This window comes from Lampetra fluviatilis, chromosome 49 (assembly GCF_964198595.1).
Source record: "Lampetra fluviatilis chromosome 49, kcLamFluv1.1, whole genome shotgun sequence".
Lineage (NCBI taxonomy): Eukaryota > Metazoa > Chordata > Hyperoartia > Petromyzontiformes > Petromyzontidae > Lampetra > Lampetra fluviatilis.
The window spans coordinates 9888826-9905370 of NC_136323.1; the positions used below are offsets into that span (position 1 = coordinate 9888826).

At 44.0% G+C, this 16545-nt stretch overlaps 1 protein-coding gene across 1 annotated transcript; it reads left to right on the forward strand.

Annotated features, from left to right (window-relative positions):
• LOC144948526 (uncharacterized) lies at positions 1 to 16129 on the forward strand. Its single transcript, XM_078878101.1, has 3 exons — positions 1 to 69; positions 12023 to 12424; positions 13856 to 16129. The coding sequence occupies exons 1-3, from the start codon at positions 26 to 28 to the stop codon at positions 14733 to 14735; spliced, it is 1326 nt and encodes a 441-aa protein (XP_078734227.1). The 5' UTR covers positions 1 to 25; the 3' UTR covers positions 14736 to 16129.
• The last annotated feature ends 416 nt before the right edge of the window (positions 16130 to 16545 follow it).

A 16545-nucleotide genomic window follows, 5' to 3' on the forward strand; every position in this document is an offset into this window, starting at 1 on the left:
GCCCCGACATCTGAATAGGCCGAAGATGGCGGCGGTGGCGGCTGCGTCCGCCCGCGAAACTAAGTTGAGGTGAGGGACTGAGCGGCTTCCGCTTCTCCTCCCCCGCGCAACTCTCTCCCCTTCTCTCTCGCATCGCGCTCCCCTTGCACCCCACCTCGCAGCCCGCGCGTGTGAGCGCGGGGCAGAGGAGCGTGTGAGGCGCGAAGCAAGGCACCGCCTTGGCCTAGGCACTGCGCAGCTCGTCTTCTTTCCACCGCCTCTTCCTCCTCCTCGCCCGCCATCGTGCCGCTGCTCCACTGCTGGCGTGACCGCTCGCCCCGAGCGCGGGCCCTCGCGGCCTAAACGCGCCCGAAGTTGCGCTCGGCGGGCACGCTGCGGCCCGTCGCTTTGTTTATAAACGTCGCGCTACTTGCGCAAGTGTACACTGTACGTTTACAGTAGCGTTGCAGTGTGTACTTTACAGTAATAACATGTAGACTGCAATAGCGGTACTGCCGTAATGTGTACCGTGTAGGCACAGTACCGCTATACATAGTGGCGCGTCAGCTGTGCTCTTTGTAACGGTCCAGTAATGCAGTACACTACAGGACGACACATACAGTATACATGACAGTGCTATGCATACAGTATAACTTCATACAGTGTACATACATACTGGACAATTGTTAATTAGTATAGCACGACTGTAATGTGAGAGACTTATGTATACTTACGTGGATGAACACTTTAAAAATATATAATGAATGTCTGCATTTATTTGTTTGCATTACTTTGTATTTGGTGCTCATGTGGATTGCATGATATAGGTATGCAATGTACCCCGGCAGAATTTTTTGGAAGGGATCACATTATTTAGCTGTCAAAGACCATGCTCAATCTACTGATGAATGAAGGCCTCCCCAAACCGGCGTAACCTCTTACAATTATTGTACGCTCCGACGAGAATGTTCTCGACATGTCAATACATTAAAATACTGTATACGTGTGATTACATCTGAAATTAATCATTGCGGTATATATGACAGTCCTGCATGGGATAGTGCAGTGTATGACCAGTGCTATTGCACTGCCGTAATGTTGTGTGTACATGGCGGGTCGTATTGTGCAGGGTGTTTTGCATAGATCCCGGTGGGTGGCCACACCTAGGCTCGCAAGCCGCATTCATCTCCTGGCTTGTTTACTACGAGAGATGCAGGCGAATGTTTTACTTTGCAATATGCTGGAACTTTATCTGAAACGGGGGAAAAAATCTGCGGAAGCAGGAGCAATGCAGGCCACTGCATCCTCTCCGGGGGCAATGCAGGTCACTTGCATAATTCCGGGGGCACTCGCCACAGATTTCTAAATTAAAACTTCCCAGGCCACGGAGGACGTTGGGAAGTTTGATCCCAGCTGGTTTAAATGCGATGTAAACCATTTCGGAATTCGTTTAGCGTGTAATTGCACCGTTAGATGAATTACATTTCACATCTGTTTACGCTTTACTTTGTAGTCGGGTTACCGCAATATGTCGATACCCACAATACATCGTACAATAGGAAGAGCCACACAAAATTGTTGTGATTTATCTAAAATATAATTTTCCTGACATGAAATGAACATAGTTATTAATCCATACATATATAGCTGTCAATATTAAATACATATTTAACACGTAGGCTTTCGCGACCAATTTCCACAATACATGTTTTTTGGGTTAGATCGCGGCGGGTTTAACGCCACATATTTACGCGATCTATTCCAATAAACCCATATGGATTAAATACATGATTTACACACTGCTTTCCAGAGTAATTGATGGAATGGAGATTGCACGTCTTTATTTAGTCGTTCTTGTAATTACGTTTATTTGGACAGGATGTGCGTTGTCGATTGTAATCATAACAAAGACTCGTGGCAGGCTTAAGTCGAGTAAACTGCAACTTTTAAGTCATTTATTTTTGCTGAACATTGTGAAGTAAACTGTTAAGTTATGGCAAACTGATTTAGCGACAATCGACATGTCGCGATATTTGATATTGTACTATAAAAAAAATGGCGATATAGCCCTAGTATGTAGTGATATCCCCATATATATAAAAGGCAAAGTTGTGAATGTCTGTCTGTTCAAAATGTTTAGCGTACTTCCCGACATGCAACAAACTGGAAATTTGCCATGTGGGTACTTTCCAGACTATACAACATGCAAAAATTATAAAAAATACACTTTTTGGGGGGGGGGGGGGGCTTAATAATGCATCTATTTTTTGCATGGCAAGTGAGCTGTGACGTCAAATGTCACGTGACCCGCGCATGTTGAAGCGTAACGCATTGTAGTGTAGTGGTTTAGCGCGCTGCGCTACGAACCCGGCGACCCGAGTTCGGCCACCACCGGTGACGATTATTTGAGTAACTGCTGTGGTGTGTGAACATCACCACTGGGGAGACAAAGGCGGCCGGGCGTGGTGGATCCAAGTCCCGGGCGAAGCCGGGTAGTAAAGCTAGTAGATTAATATAATGCACCTTGTGTGTAATCTCCAGAGCTTACGACTTGCAAAAATGTAATAACCAGCTAAGAACCTATCGTGAGAAGTCTTACGAGGGAGACCTGAAGTTACATGGTATACGTTATGAAATTAGTGTTATACAGTATTTTGTGAATCTGTGTGAGGGTATTGAAATGCCATGTACATATAATGTAGCACCACATACGGTATAAATTATAGTTAATTATAATGTGATATATATTTAATGTTACTGTGCATAAATGATATACAGTATTGTTCTTAGATATGGTGCTGTGTGTGTATATCAACTTGCGTTAAATTACTGTGTATAGTTAAACATACTTATGTTTGAATATGATATATTGGAATGTATTAGGGATGTGTTCCACATTTGAAGAATAATCTGAAAAATCCAAGACTCGAACCTAGGTTGGGGTGTTGATTGCTCCAAAAACCGTGCCATCGCTTCCTGTGGGGAAGACACTTTAGCACTAACATTGTTGTTACTTCTTGTCATTTTCGTTTAAATAATACAAATGTAAAAAAGTTGTACGTAATAAATAAAAATGCAATGATTCTCATTTTAATTAGGTGAAATTAATGGGGTGTAAAAGCTAAATTGTGCCTAAAAGACTAAAATCACACGTGCACTTATTCACTGCAGTACCTTTAAAAGTATTGATAAAAAGAAGAATAAATGTCAGTCTTTTCTCAGTCTACTGCTGGATGAAGACCTCTCCATGCCGTGTTTGTCGTGGCGGTTGTTTGACCAGAATTCATCACCCTATGTGGTGAAGTACGGTCAGAAGGGAGCCAGTTGTGTTATCGGTCACCACACTGATGTTTACTGTGACCGAGAGTGAACTCGGGTTACCGGGTTCATAACGCAGTGTACAAACCACTGCACCATCACTCCTTAATTGTTGCACAGAAAAAATATGCAAATAACAAAACCTTTAATTCCTTAGAATATTAATTGGATGGTTAATCAAGCGGAGAGATTTAATGAAAACTAGATTTTAAATTCATTGAAGTTTTTACTATTACACATATTCGTCATATTAATGCATTTAGGTTGGTTACAATCAATATTTATTACATTTTACTGTTTCAAAATCAAGTACATTTTAATGTAACCTTAGGACAATTATAGCCAGTTTGCTGAGGTTGCGAACATAGAAATGTAAACGACCGAACATCCAGCTCAAGAATATATTACTGCTTTTTATTTTACAAGATGCACTTTGTTACGTTATATGGTACACCACCAAAAAGATTTACATTATGTACTTCATACACAGCTACATTTGTATTTTTATTAGCATTATTTGGTAAATTCAAATCTGTTAGGGAACTGTTATGTGCATTAGCGAGTATATAGATTTGAATAGGCATTTCATTTGGCACTGTTACATTTAATAGCATAGGGTAGATACTTGTACGTTATAATATGCCAGATTTATGGTCATCATGTTATTCTGACAGCATATAGAATACTTTCCACCACTTGTATAGTACTAATATTGTGTATGTTATCTTGTATTTTTAATACTCTGTAGGAAGTAGAGTGTTGGAAACATTTACACAGTGTGCTGTAGTCCAACATTGTGTATTATTGGACATCACTTTGTGCTGTGCTGGTGGAGTACTATTAATATCACTGCAGTACAGCTTACTGGGTATTCGGAGTACATTTTATATATGTATTCTATAGTCTTACCCTATTCTGTACTTGACGATTTGTATTCGTGTATCGTACTGTTTGAGTTTATTGTATTGATTACACGAATGGTCCCATTTAGCATGTCGTCCAGTTACCTAGCGAGGGAGATCTGTGGTGAGTGTGCACAGCAACAGCATGACAAAGACAAGAAGGTCAACATGACGGAGAACGAGTAGGGGGTTCTCTAAGGGGAATTGCACAACTAACAAACGAAGGGTTTAATGGTCATGAGCGAAACACGCTGGATCCCAGCGGTACTGTGGTTATGGGAGAAAGAGTACACACACAGAGGATGAGTTTAGGATTTACATTTTAGATTACATTTTTATATATTTAAAGGGAATTTTTTGTATTTATTTCTATTTTTATTGCAGGATGCCTTTTGAAAGACATTAAAGGCCAGTTTAGAAAATAAAACAATACAGCACACATAGAGCATCATTAAAACAACTGAAATGTGCTTCAGCACAGTGGTGACACAGTTTAAGGTCTGAGGAGGATGCTAGGAATTTTATAACACTAGTTAAGGAAAATTAAGTATTTTGGGTACCCAATTTAAGATGACAAGTGAAGAATATGGTGGGTGGGTTGTGCTCAGAAGCACGAGGGTAGTTACTTAGACAGGCACTTGATTGGGTTCCAAGAGGTCACAATAAAGGGGAAGCCCTTGGACTTGACATTGAACCCCAATAAGTCATCTCTCCCCTCTTGCTACGACGTGCTATTTGATGTGCTGTTTGTGCCCACCCCTGACACACATGTCTATATTTGTCTATCTTTCTTGTCGCTCATTGTGTCACTCCGTCTTTCCATTTATGTCTCTGTTGCTCTGTGTTTTTCTCCATGTCCCTCTCGCTTTTGTGTCCCTGGTTATGCCTGTCTCTATGTGTCTGTCAGTGGCATGTCTCACCATTTCCCTTTTGACCTCTTTTTCTCTCTCGCTCTTTATGCCCCCGTCTGTGTATCACATTTATCTTGTAACCTTCCTGTCTTTCTGTTGCTCCTAGTTGTGTCAATGTGTACTTGTATCTCTCTGATGACTCTGTATGTTTCTATTCATCTGTGTCGCTTGTGTTGCGATCGAAACGTCGTAGTTTTTTGTTATTTTCTTTGAACCTATCTTCGTGACTTTACGAAAAGACCCAAAGAATATGAAATGGGTGGATAATTCAGACTTCCAACTGCAGTGGCAGGATAAGGGCAGTTTGAAGGCAAGGCCCAGCCTCTGCAGTGGACGGCTTTGAGGGGTAACTTGGTGGTGATCTGAACGGCTGCCAGCGACTGATCCAAGCAGGCAGTGGTGTTGCTGTGTGTCCATGGTTGGAGCTGTGTGGTAATTATTCATTGTCTATTCGTCGAGACGATGGTAACAGCTTTCTGCCATGCAATGTAAGTGTATTACCGTGTTAGAGTATAGTTCTATAGTACACGCACACACTGCGTTGTATCATGTATTTATGTAAAGTGCTATAGTTCACAAGCTGTGTGGCACCTGGCTGTGGGTCTGTTACGTAACCTCCTGCCAAGCGGGCCTTCCACACTTCACATGGCCTCAAAGTGCACCTAGCATGGCACAAGTGCCGTGGTGACCTCACCGGCACTTAGTGGTGAATGGCGGTTATTGTATGGATAGTGCTGTAATTCACATACTGCATGGTGCTGTGTAACAGCATAGTGCTGTGCATAGTGTGTGGCATCGTAAGGATCTTGCCATAATCACTTATTTAATGTTAATGCCACACGTGATTTATGATGTGGTTGGCCTTGTTCCATTTAGTCAGTGGACACCTCACTGAACAGAAGCTGAGAATGCAGGGCTGAATAGCGATTTATTTATTTATAAAATGTAACGTCAGCTCATTTAAACGTGATTGTTGGAGTCGAGTCCCAATGATCTTGTGAATGTACTCTAAAGCGAGGGTTATTTGGATGACTCCAAACTGATTTTTGCCTGTAATGCCTTAGTACATTGTCATTCAAACATGCGCGCACACACACGTGAACAAGTCCACGTGTATGCGTTCTTCACGAGACTTAAAATACATTTAGAAGTATATAGCGACCAACCGTGAATTAATTAACACAATTCATTCATAAACAGCTGACATCTGATGGAATTTGTTTATTTTGCAAGCGACAAGTGAGAAAAATGCAAGCAGTAAAATGACAGTGTAGAAAATGTGTGTATATCAATAGGAATCCATGCAACCAAAACAAACGGGCGAGCAAGAGTGTGCTGGTGTACGTAACGCCCAATATTATCAACACATTAAACGTGTCACAGGATGGCACAACGCTAACGCTTGTTCCCCAGCAATATGACCCTCGGTTCGAATCACCATGCGGGTGCCTTCTGATTAGCCCGTTTGGCTACGTATATGGTGCGAAAGAAATTAAACGTACATACATACATGAAGTTTCTATGTTGTCCCCCCTTTATATACAGGTTTGCTCAAGGTTCGCCTGTTTCCTCCCATACCTAAACAAAAACATTGTGTAACTTGTGTTGGCCAATCATTCCAATGCCAAAAAAATACCAGCAGAATACTCGTTTCGGATTATAATACTTTCATTTTATTATTATTATCATACAGAGCAACGTTGCCCCCTTTTGTGAAAACGTGGCAGGACCCTCCTGGAAAAGAGTTTTGGCACTTTGTGGGGCTTTCCTCGGGAAACAAGCATAGTCGTCATAATAAAATTTACATATGATTATAAAATATAATCCTTATGTATCATCAACACTTGTCCTGTGTTGTATGTGTCGGGTCTTGAAAAAAAAATGAAAATGGAAAAATGCGTAATTATCCGAAATTATGCTAATGTAAGTAATTGTGTGCATAATGTATTCTAATTAGGGAGGTGTAATTGTATAAAGTTATGCAAAGGTATGTGATTATGCTAATGTATGTAGTTATGATAAGTAGGCTCAGCTTCGTTGCCTAGGGTTGTATTATCAATCGGGATAATACAATGAATTGTATGAAGTTATGCAAGTGTGATGTAAGTATGCTAAATTAAGCTTGGCTTCGTTGTCTAGGGTTGTATTATCAATCGGTATAATACAATTATTCTCGCTTTAACATTTACGGATTATGTCTTCGTGTGTATGTCAGGTCTCCAAATTCAAATCTCACCGCAGGATACAGTTCTCATGATTGAGATTATTATGCATGAACTTAGGAAGGCACCACTCAGACACTTCTGTGTTAAGCAATTTTGATTTCTAACCAAAAACTTAACACTCTAATATGTGAACCCTTATGCTTGGAATTGTCAACACAGTACTCCTGGAGATGTTCTCCTCATTGATCCGGACATTTAACCCTCAATGATTACGTTGTTAAACTGGGTAACAGAACAATCGATAAAATCTTCAGAGTAACGCGAGCATATACGGCGATAGGAAAAAGTCCTTAAAAATGAATGTGACGATATTCATACAAACGGCAATAAAGAAACATGTCCCGAAGGCATAAGTAGACCTCAATGAATTCATTGGAAATATCACAACAAAAATAACGACTAAAATACTTCTAAACGATCGTATCCACGTAACTCTATGGGCCGCAATGTTCTTCATCATCAGCTAATAGTTGACGCGCTCTTATCATTAGTCTTTTTATTATTATTCCCGATATGTGCGTTATGTGCGTGTTGGTGGTTTGTCTTCTTGTTTATCTCTGTTGTGTTAAGCAGACGTCGAGGTTGGGCATTCCTTGTACCAAAATTTAGTTTGTTCCCTGCGGAGCGGTGAGTGTGTGAGGGTGGGCGTGTCATACAAACGGCTACGTTGCTCTCTCTCGCTCGGGGCGTCAGCTGCAACTGCTTGTCCGCTGCTGGATGACGAGTTGGCACGACGCTCGCCGTCGGCGGTGCGCGATGAGTCCGTCGTCAGATAGCGCCCGCAGCTCGTCCTCTGGCCACCGTTCCTCTTTTCTTGGTTCCCAGCTGATGCTGGTCGGTGTGTGCGTGGGTCGAACCCACGGCTCTCTCGCCGGCGTTCTCCTCTTCCTCACGGGCGGCTGGTCAGGCTCTTTCTCCTGCTGGATGAGTTGAGTTGGTACGACGCTTGACTTTGAAGGTGCTCAATAGCGCTCGCCGCTTGTCCGCTGGCAGTTGACACCCTTGCTCGGTGGCGCTGCTGCGTGCTCTCTCCTGCTCCGTGCTCTCTAGCAGTGCACGATTGCGCGTGCAGCTTGGTCGATGCTTGGCGCTTTCCGCCCTTTCTCGAGGTTGATTGCTTGACGTTGCTCGTCAGTTCAACTCGAGCTGCAGCTGCTCGTGGGAGCTGCACTCACTCTCAAAACTTGAAAATTGTATTCGCACACCTCTTAAACAACTGTGAAAGCTTAGTACAATACAACTTATCGCAATCCTTGACTTTGCAAGCGACTCAAAACATCGGGATAAATGTAGAATAAAACTTTCAGCGATACTCTGTTGGTCCATGCCGAACTCAGCACCGAGCATCACCTCGCCCCTCTTCTCTGCGAGACACGACACCCATTGCTAATGTCGAGGCCATGCCCCGGAGCCTGCCCGTCGCAGTACTCTCTGTCGCTTATCGTAGTAGCCTCTTGCATGATCTGCGCCTTTGGTTATATCTGAAATTCGCTCCCCTCTCTGCGTGTCTCTTGCGAGAGGAAAAAAATGCCCTCTGTCACCGCAGGCGCCTGGTTGTCCCCCCCTCTTCCCTTGGTGACCCCGGACTGTTTCTGTCAAAGTGTATGCTTTGTTTGCATCCCCCCCCTTCTCCGTGATCTCTGCTAAAAAGGGAGGGGAGGCAGCCTTTAATCGTATTTTATGGCTACCATGTGTTGTCAAATTGTTGGAAGACAAAGGCGGCCGGGGAGGCTCTGATTCCATGGAATACATATTATCTGGTCTTGTGCGTTTGACCTGTTTTTCTTGTATCTCTTTTGAGTTACCCCAAGATTTGTGATGTATCATAATTTTTACCACAGATATTCTGAGGGTTTTATTAAGCTGTTGCTCTCCATCCGTGTCACCAGGGATCTGTGCTTTTTAGTCTCGAGTTTTATTTTTATATCCTGAGGTTGGATTTATAACTAAGTTTTCACTTAAGCTTTCTTGACTGCCGGAATTCATATTCCTTGGTTCTCTTGGTAAAGTCATGTAGATAGAAACATACAATAAGAAATCATATATATATTTGAGTTGAATAAGGGTGAAATTAAATAAGTAATAATAATAAAGCCACTAATATATAACTGCAGTCTATAACGTCCATTTGTTCTTTTGGCTGAGTTTAGAACTTTTACCGTTAAAGAAAACGCCAGTTGTAATGCCCGTTTGTCTCTGCTATGTGCCTGTGTATTACGGCTCTGGAGATGTTTGTGAAATGTTCAAACGTTATTGGGTCGTGTCATGCGGTCCTTTGACAATCTGGAGATTTCCCAGATCTTCGTTAACCCCTCTTTGCCCCGGAGTTTATTATTTTAATGGCTCTTTATGACCTCCAGATGTTTGGTGTGGCTGGTGGGAGGTAGCGGGGTTGAGGGTGTTTGTTTTATTTTTTTAATCGATTATTATTTTTAAAAAATATTGACAATTATTTTTATTATAAACTTTTGGAAAAAGGCCTATATATACAACACCTGGGTTCGTGAGCAAACATTTTTGACAAAAAGTCTGCAAATAAACTACAGCGCCTCCTTGAATTGGATTGTAATTCGAAATATTTTCACAAATCATTCCATTCTTCTTGTACAGGAGACCCTTGAATCTCGCAGGTTCATCTTTTGCGATCGCGGGGGTTAGTTTTGGCCCTTTGCAGGTATACTGTACCCAGAAGTACAGTATCATTGACTGATACCGTGGTACGGGGCGGGAGAGGGACGCGAGGTAGTCGGTGGCATCTCAATCTTTGCCGTGCAAGCATTTCGCGGACAAAGACCCCCGTATAGCCTTTTAGCAGACTGCTGGGGCAAGTGCTGTTAGCGAGCACCTACGAAAGCTGACATGGTACACGAGGGGGTGGTTGGCCAGCACCACACCCGGGTGCCTTTGTCTCCCCAGTGGCGATGTTTACACATCACACCAGGTACTCATTTGAGGCTGAATCGACCTAGGGGAGATCCAGGACAGATTCAGGTCATTGGTATTGGGCGTGAGCGGAAATCGAACTCGGGTTGCCGGGTTCGTAGTGCAGTGTGCTAACCGTAGAACTTTTTCAACCACAACTTTAATATTGCAATCATACGTTCAGCATTGTCGTTCACTGTTCTCGTCACCACATAGAGGGGTGTTTGGCACGGGAGGGTTACAACTTAGACCAGGGGTTCTCAGGGTCTGACCGAGGCAGCAGTGTTGGGTTTGCCATTAATGTGGAAACACTGCATACACGTGGACGCTGATGCGGGGTTGCGTGATGCCGCACCAACTCGATGGGGCTGTGAGTGCATCTTACATAGCTAACCCTGCATTTTATTGAGAAGTTTCTTTTACATGTATACAGTATCTGATTGTATGGCTCTTCTCTAGCTCATGCTTTTTGACTCTTAATTATTTTAAACCCCCCTTGGATAGTCACTTCAGCTACCTCGAGGTCCATGGAGCTGGGACAGCACAGTTTTAGACAGCCACGGGTAAATCGTGTGCTTGATCGCGACCAAAAACACCCGATTGAGAATAACTGCGCATTGTCCTAGCGGTGTTTACAATGCCATGTATCTTGTCAGGTGAAATCTCATAAAATCTGAAAGTTAACCGTGTGTGCAGTCCGTGGGTTGTGGCTGAATTTCCCCACGAGGTCGTGCCTGGACGGATGGCTCTCCGATTGGCATCATGTGGCGCAGTTTTCTCCACAGGCAGGTGCTGCCTTTACTCTCCCCCGCCTACTCTACTGTTGCCAGCACAGATTAGCAGATAAAAGTCTGCGTGGCTCCGCTGTGCATGTCCGCGCGCGCATTTTCCGTGGTGTCTCCCCTGGTTTGCTCGGCTCGTAAGGCACAACTGTATATTTAATTGATTTTCCATTTATATTTGTGGATACTGGCATTGACAAGATTTATCAAAGATTCTGCATGCATATAACCTGCTGTACGTCTGTGTTGGAGGGGGAATTTTTAAAAGAGTGAAAAATATTTGCCGAGTGTGTCAGTTCCATATTGGCAGCACAAAATGTGAGAAATTTAACAGTACAGAGCAAGGCAGTGTGTTTAACAGGAACATCATCTGAGTCATATATTGCCTTGTGGCGGTTGGCCCTCGAGGGACCGTGTCCAACACATTGCAACCATTTAGCTCCAGAAAGCATTCGTACGTATGTAGAGCTTCTTTCGCACAGCACGCAGCCACCTGTGCTAATCGGAAGTGCGGCGAAGGACAACAAGCTAAACAACAAGCAGTTCTAAAGAAATTAGTTTGTCAATCTAGATTATTTAAAAGTGTAAAGCTCCAACGGCTTCCTAATATCGTAAGGAAGAGCGTTCCAGACGGCTGCAGAAGCGCATCTGAAAACCTGCGATGCGGTGACCGTCTTTGTTCGATGATCAGCTGCCACACATCGCTGCTGCGAGGATGACCTCAGTGGGCTTTGCCTGATAGGATGGGGATGGTTTCGTTTTATTTGTATGTGTTTGGTGATGTTTACCTTTCTTGTACTTTGTACTACAATCATGTTTTTGTACTGTTTGTTGTTGTAACGTTCTTATCCGCCCTGACTGGACATCTGTGAAAAAGAGCTTTTTAGGTTATCAGATTCCTCCAGTATAAATAAATATTCTGATTCTGATGAATGTGTCTGTGAAATGAATTGTGCAAACGTACACAATTCTGCTCTCTTTAGTGAGAAAATGGTGACTTCGGACCACGAGAATGTAAAAACCAAGAGACAGGAGGAAGGTGTTAAGGAGAACGCGGTGAGCGAAAGCGAGCTGCCGGCGCCGATGCCACCAACGCCGAGCACGGAGGAGAAGTGTGATGCAAGCATGGAGGGGAAGGGCGACGCGGCGCGAGCGCTGGCGAGGAGGAATCACGCCCAGTCGAGGGACACCGGCGGCGGCATGGCCGGTGACGGCCTTGTTCGGGGCGCGGGCTCGGAGGCTCCGCAGGAGAAGCAGAAACGGGCGAGCAGGGGCCCGGCACCCCCCATGCACGACGACCCGTCGCTCCCGGCGGGCTGGCTCCGCAAGCTCAAGCAGAGGAAATCTGGGAGGTCTGCGGGGAAATACGACGTCTACATATTCAGGTGCGTGCACGCCCACGCGAACCGTCCGAAAAAGCGGCGGACGTCACGGGAAGGAATCCCCATGGCCGTGGCGCTCTGGCCCGCTCATGTCTTACCACGTGCAGCCTCAAACACAGCAGCGAGTCATGGCCGACTTTGTTTTTCCATGACTGAGCTTATGGATGCAGCCAAAAGAAAGCGAAGTCCTTTTAGGTAAGTGTTATTTTTAACACAGTTGCAGAGAAATTGCCCCCATGGTAAATGGCACCAACAAACCTTGTATCAGAGTTTGTAGATAAGAAATACAAGTTAACATGTTTCTTGAATTGAGCAAGGTTATTATAAGAGCTTGGCAAATAGGACAATTAGAAAACTTCAAACGTGTGTCAGACAACATACAACTTAGGTACGTATATACAGGAGTAAATCGTATTTTAAGTTCTTTATATACACACACACATGTCTTGGCTCTAACAGCCCAGGAACAAAACGTGGCAGTAGGTTAGCATGGTTATATTGTACAGATTGTTTTAATTATTATTGTTATGCTTGTTTTCCAAGGAAAACCTCACAAAGTCTCAATACTTTTTCAGGAGGGTCCTGCCAAGTCTTTTTCAGTATCGGGGCAATGCTGCTGCTGTGCGATCCCAATAAAGTAATTTTTGGGTAATTTTTCAGCATTCGGATGTTTGGCTAATCCTGGTTACATTGTGTGTTTTTTTGTTTTGGGAGGAAATTGGAGAACCCAGAGGAAACCCATGCAGAACAGGTGGAGAAAACATACAAACTCCACGCAGAAAGGTGGCCGAGTCGGGAATCGAACTCAGATCCATCTAGCTGCGAGGCGCAAATGTTAGCACCGCTACCCTATTATAGTGTTGAAACGGACACACAATAGGAAACTTACACTTTTACACTTCGTGTGAGTAGAACTGAGTTAGCCTGCTATGTTGCCGCATGTTCAACAGAGGGCAGTGTCGTATGCAAGTAAAATGTGTGGGCTTGTACGTTTTCTCATGGACTGCATTGGATCTTGGCTCAGAAAAAGCCCTGATTGTAACGGGCTTGGAACTCGCTCTTGCCACAGAGTTTTACACTGGCGGATGACGGTGCTGGATTTTTGAAGGTTGAGAAACACTGGCACTGACAAAAAGTTGCAATATTTTTTTTTACAAAATGTTCCAGTGCACGTTTTAAACAAATGACAATTAAAACTGAAAACTTGGAAAAAAACCTAATTGGGATGATCAAGTTTAAAGTATTCTAATTTTGCTCTCTACTTTTTTTTAAGAGACCCTTCTAAACCATGAATTTAAAAGTTAGCTGAAACATTGGTGCAAATAAAATGTTTTGAGTTATTATTTAGGATACGTTTGTTTAAATGTATTTGTTTAAATCTAGTAACACTGGTCCCCTTGTGTAACTCGTACACATGCCTTCTGTGTCTTTCAGCCCGGAGGGAAAGCAGTTCCGATCACATGCCGAGCTCCGGGTCTACTTCGGTAAGGTAGGGGAGGGGATCCTGAAACCCGAAGACTTTGACTTCACGGTGGGAGGACGAGGCAGGTCCGACGGGAGAGGCAACCGCTATCCACGCATGCCCAGATCGCCGAAGGCCGCAGGGCCAACAAGAGGGCAGGGTCGGGGCAGAGGAAGGGGCCGGGGCAAGGTGACTGGAGGCTTGGGACGGGGTAGAGGCTTGCCAGGCAGACCACCCAGCCAGCCAGCCATCGACCCTCTGGCGCAGGGGCACACCGGAGTTGGGAGCGTTCCTCCCCCGAGCGCTGCCGTGCTCGCCGCAGGAGAGCTCATGCTGGCGAAGAGGAAGCGCGGTCGCAAACCCAAACTGGGCGCGGAGGCTTTTCCGCCCCCTCGGCCACCTCCGAAGAAGGCCAAGTTTGAGCTGCCCGTCTCCGAGGAAAAGAAAACAGTGGAGGTCGCGAATCTCTCAGCGGGTTTTCCGGTTATAAAAGAAGTGCCCACCGTCATCAAATACACGGCGCCTCAGTCGGCAACTGTGGGAAGCGCCGCAGAAGTGAGGCCTCAGATCGGTGAACCTGAGGACAGGCAACCGAAGGTCAACTTTAAGTTTTACAAGCAGCGGTCTAAGAGCAACTCTGTGGACAAGCCCAAGAAACGAGAAGAGCCCAAACCGAAGATAGTTTTTGTCTCCTCTAATGCACCGGTCCGGTCGGAGGCGCCCGTCAGGAAGCCCGCGGATGGAAACAAGCTCAAGGAACAACCGTCAGAATCGGCGGTGGCCGTTCCCGACAGCAGCTCCTCGCCCTCGCAGTTGGACCAAGGACGATCGGCAGAGACCAGAAGTGCGTAACGCGACGTGAGAGAACCCACACATTTATTAATCATAACTTGAGAACTGTAACCTTTAAAAGGGACCTGCTGCTAAGATTGCCTATCCCAGAATGTGCTGCCCGGTTGTTTCTTCCTGTATGAGAACACATAACCGATAATAGAGCTCTCCACGCACACGCTTCCACGAACAATAGACTCTTGTCTTCTCCCGCAATACCGTCTATTATTGTGGTCTTTGCATTTAGTAGTGAGAAAAGGGCATAGACACATCTGTTACTAAGTTACGTGCTCAGTGTGCCACTCTCTTCCATATAACCAGTGCTCAGTGGCAAAATCAGTAACCGGCAATGTTTATCCGTCAGCCTATGTACACAGCCCGTCTAAGACAGTCGTGTGACACGTTGCTTTGTAGGAGGTTACGGTGTACTCTGCATATTTTACAGTTCAGTGTTTCAGTGTATAAATACCGTTACGTCTATGGGAGCTACGCAAAGCTTTGCAGTCTGCAATGGTGACATGTGTAGTGCTCATTATTTACAAGCAAAACCTGTTGCAATATTCCATTGCTCAGTGTAGGACGCTGTGCACCCTTGAGGCCTTTCTGTGGTGTGGTTTTTTCGTACTGTATTTATTTGCTATAGTTTTGAACTGACCAGTCGAGAAACTTACGCGAAGTATTTTATAAGACTAATCACATGTGCAATGGAAAATAAGAATGTAGTTTTTTTGCTCTTTTTATGCTGCACTGTTTATGAACAAATGGATGTTATTGTTACACTTGCTAGCATTCAGCATTAAGTTTTGTGGTGTCAGTTTAGTAACATTTGTGTATTGTGATATCTATTATATTTTAGAGCAATACAAGAGATATCGGCACATGTTAATCTAAAATAACAAATCATTTAATGTTTTCATGCCAAAAAAAATTAATCCAATTAAAAACATCGAATGCTAGCAAGTCTAAAGCTATATTTGATGCATTTGAAAAATGTTTGGAAGGAAGCACTGAAATGTAATATAGAGTATGTTATAGGCTATTTCGTGTTTTGCAGTGTCCAGTTTTTCTATACTGAATCTATGTGGCTTTATTGTACAGTATCTAAACTGAGTTAATCTTGAGAGCTTGCTGGATATTGTAGCATTGTATGTAAATAAACGTACGAAGTTTGATGCAGGTGGATTGCGTTTATTGCACAGCAGAATCGTGGTCCTGTAAGCACGGGCCCAGGAGTCCAGGCTTTGCCTGCAATGGGTGCAGATCTGATGGCAGGATGGATGTGACTGAGGTGTGGTAGTGAACGCTTCACCTTGGTTTTGAACATAACATAACTTGCCATCACCAGCACAGTCTGTCTTCATGTACATGAAAACAGTCTTCAGTCGCACCTTAAAAATTCACTTTTAATACCATTACAACAGTCCATCCATAACGCGCAGCTTTTACAGAGACATGGGAAATTTGACATTTTATATTTTCTTGCGTTTCCATTTTCACACGACTGCTTTTCATAGTAACTTTGTCCACAGAATGCACCCCTACTTCGCAATTGTGGGAAATCTGGCGCTGTTGGCGAAGCAGCATTTCATCATAGTCCGTGGAAGCAACATTTGTTCCAAGTAATTGACCCCTTCGCAAAATCGTATGGTTAATGGAGAACATCTTGGCTTTTATTAAGTTCAGTTTTAAAAGCGAGGTGCCAATCCGCAGTATAAAGGTGTTTGCATTGGCTTGCTTTGAGCTGCAGGTCAACGAGGTGATCCTAAGCGTGACCAGCAGCATCCTGCAATGGCTCTTGTCTCAATCCCCAATGACATGCCAGTTTCTGTCG

Excerpts from the sequence above, each read along its gene's own strand:
- LOC144948526 (XM_078878101.1), top strand. The coding sequence starts at position 26 with ATGGCGGCGGTGGCGGCTGCGTCCGCCCGCGAAACTAAGTTGAG. Across the intron at positions 70-12,022 it reads GCCCGCGAAACTAAGTTGAG|TGAGAAAATGGTGACTTCGG; the intron begins GTGAGGGACTGA and ends TGCTCTCTTTAG. Across the intron at positions 12,425-13,855 it reads TACGACGTCTACATATTCAG|CCCGGAGGGAAAGCAGTTCC; the intron begins GTGCGTGCACGC and ends TGTGTCTTTCAG.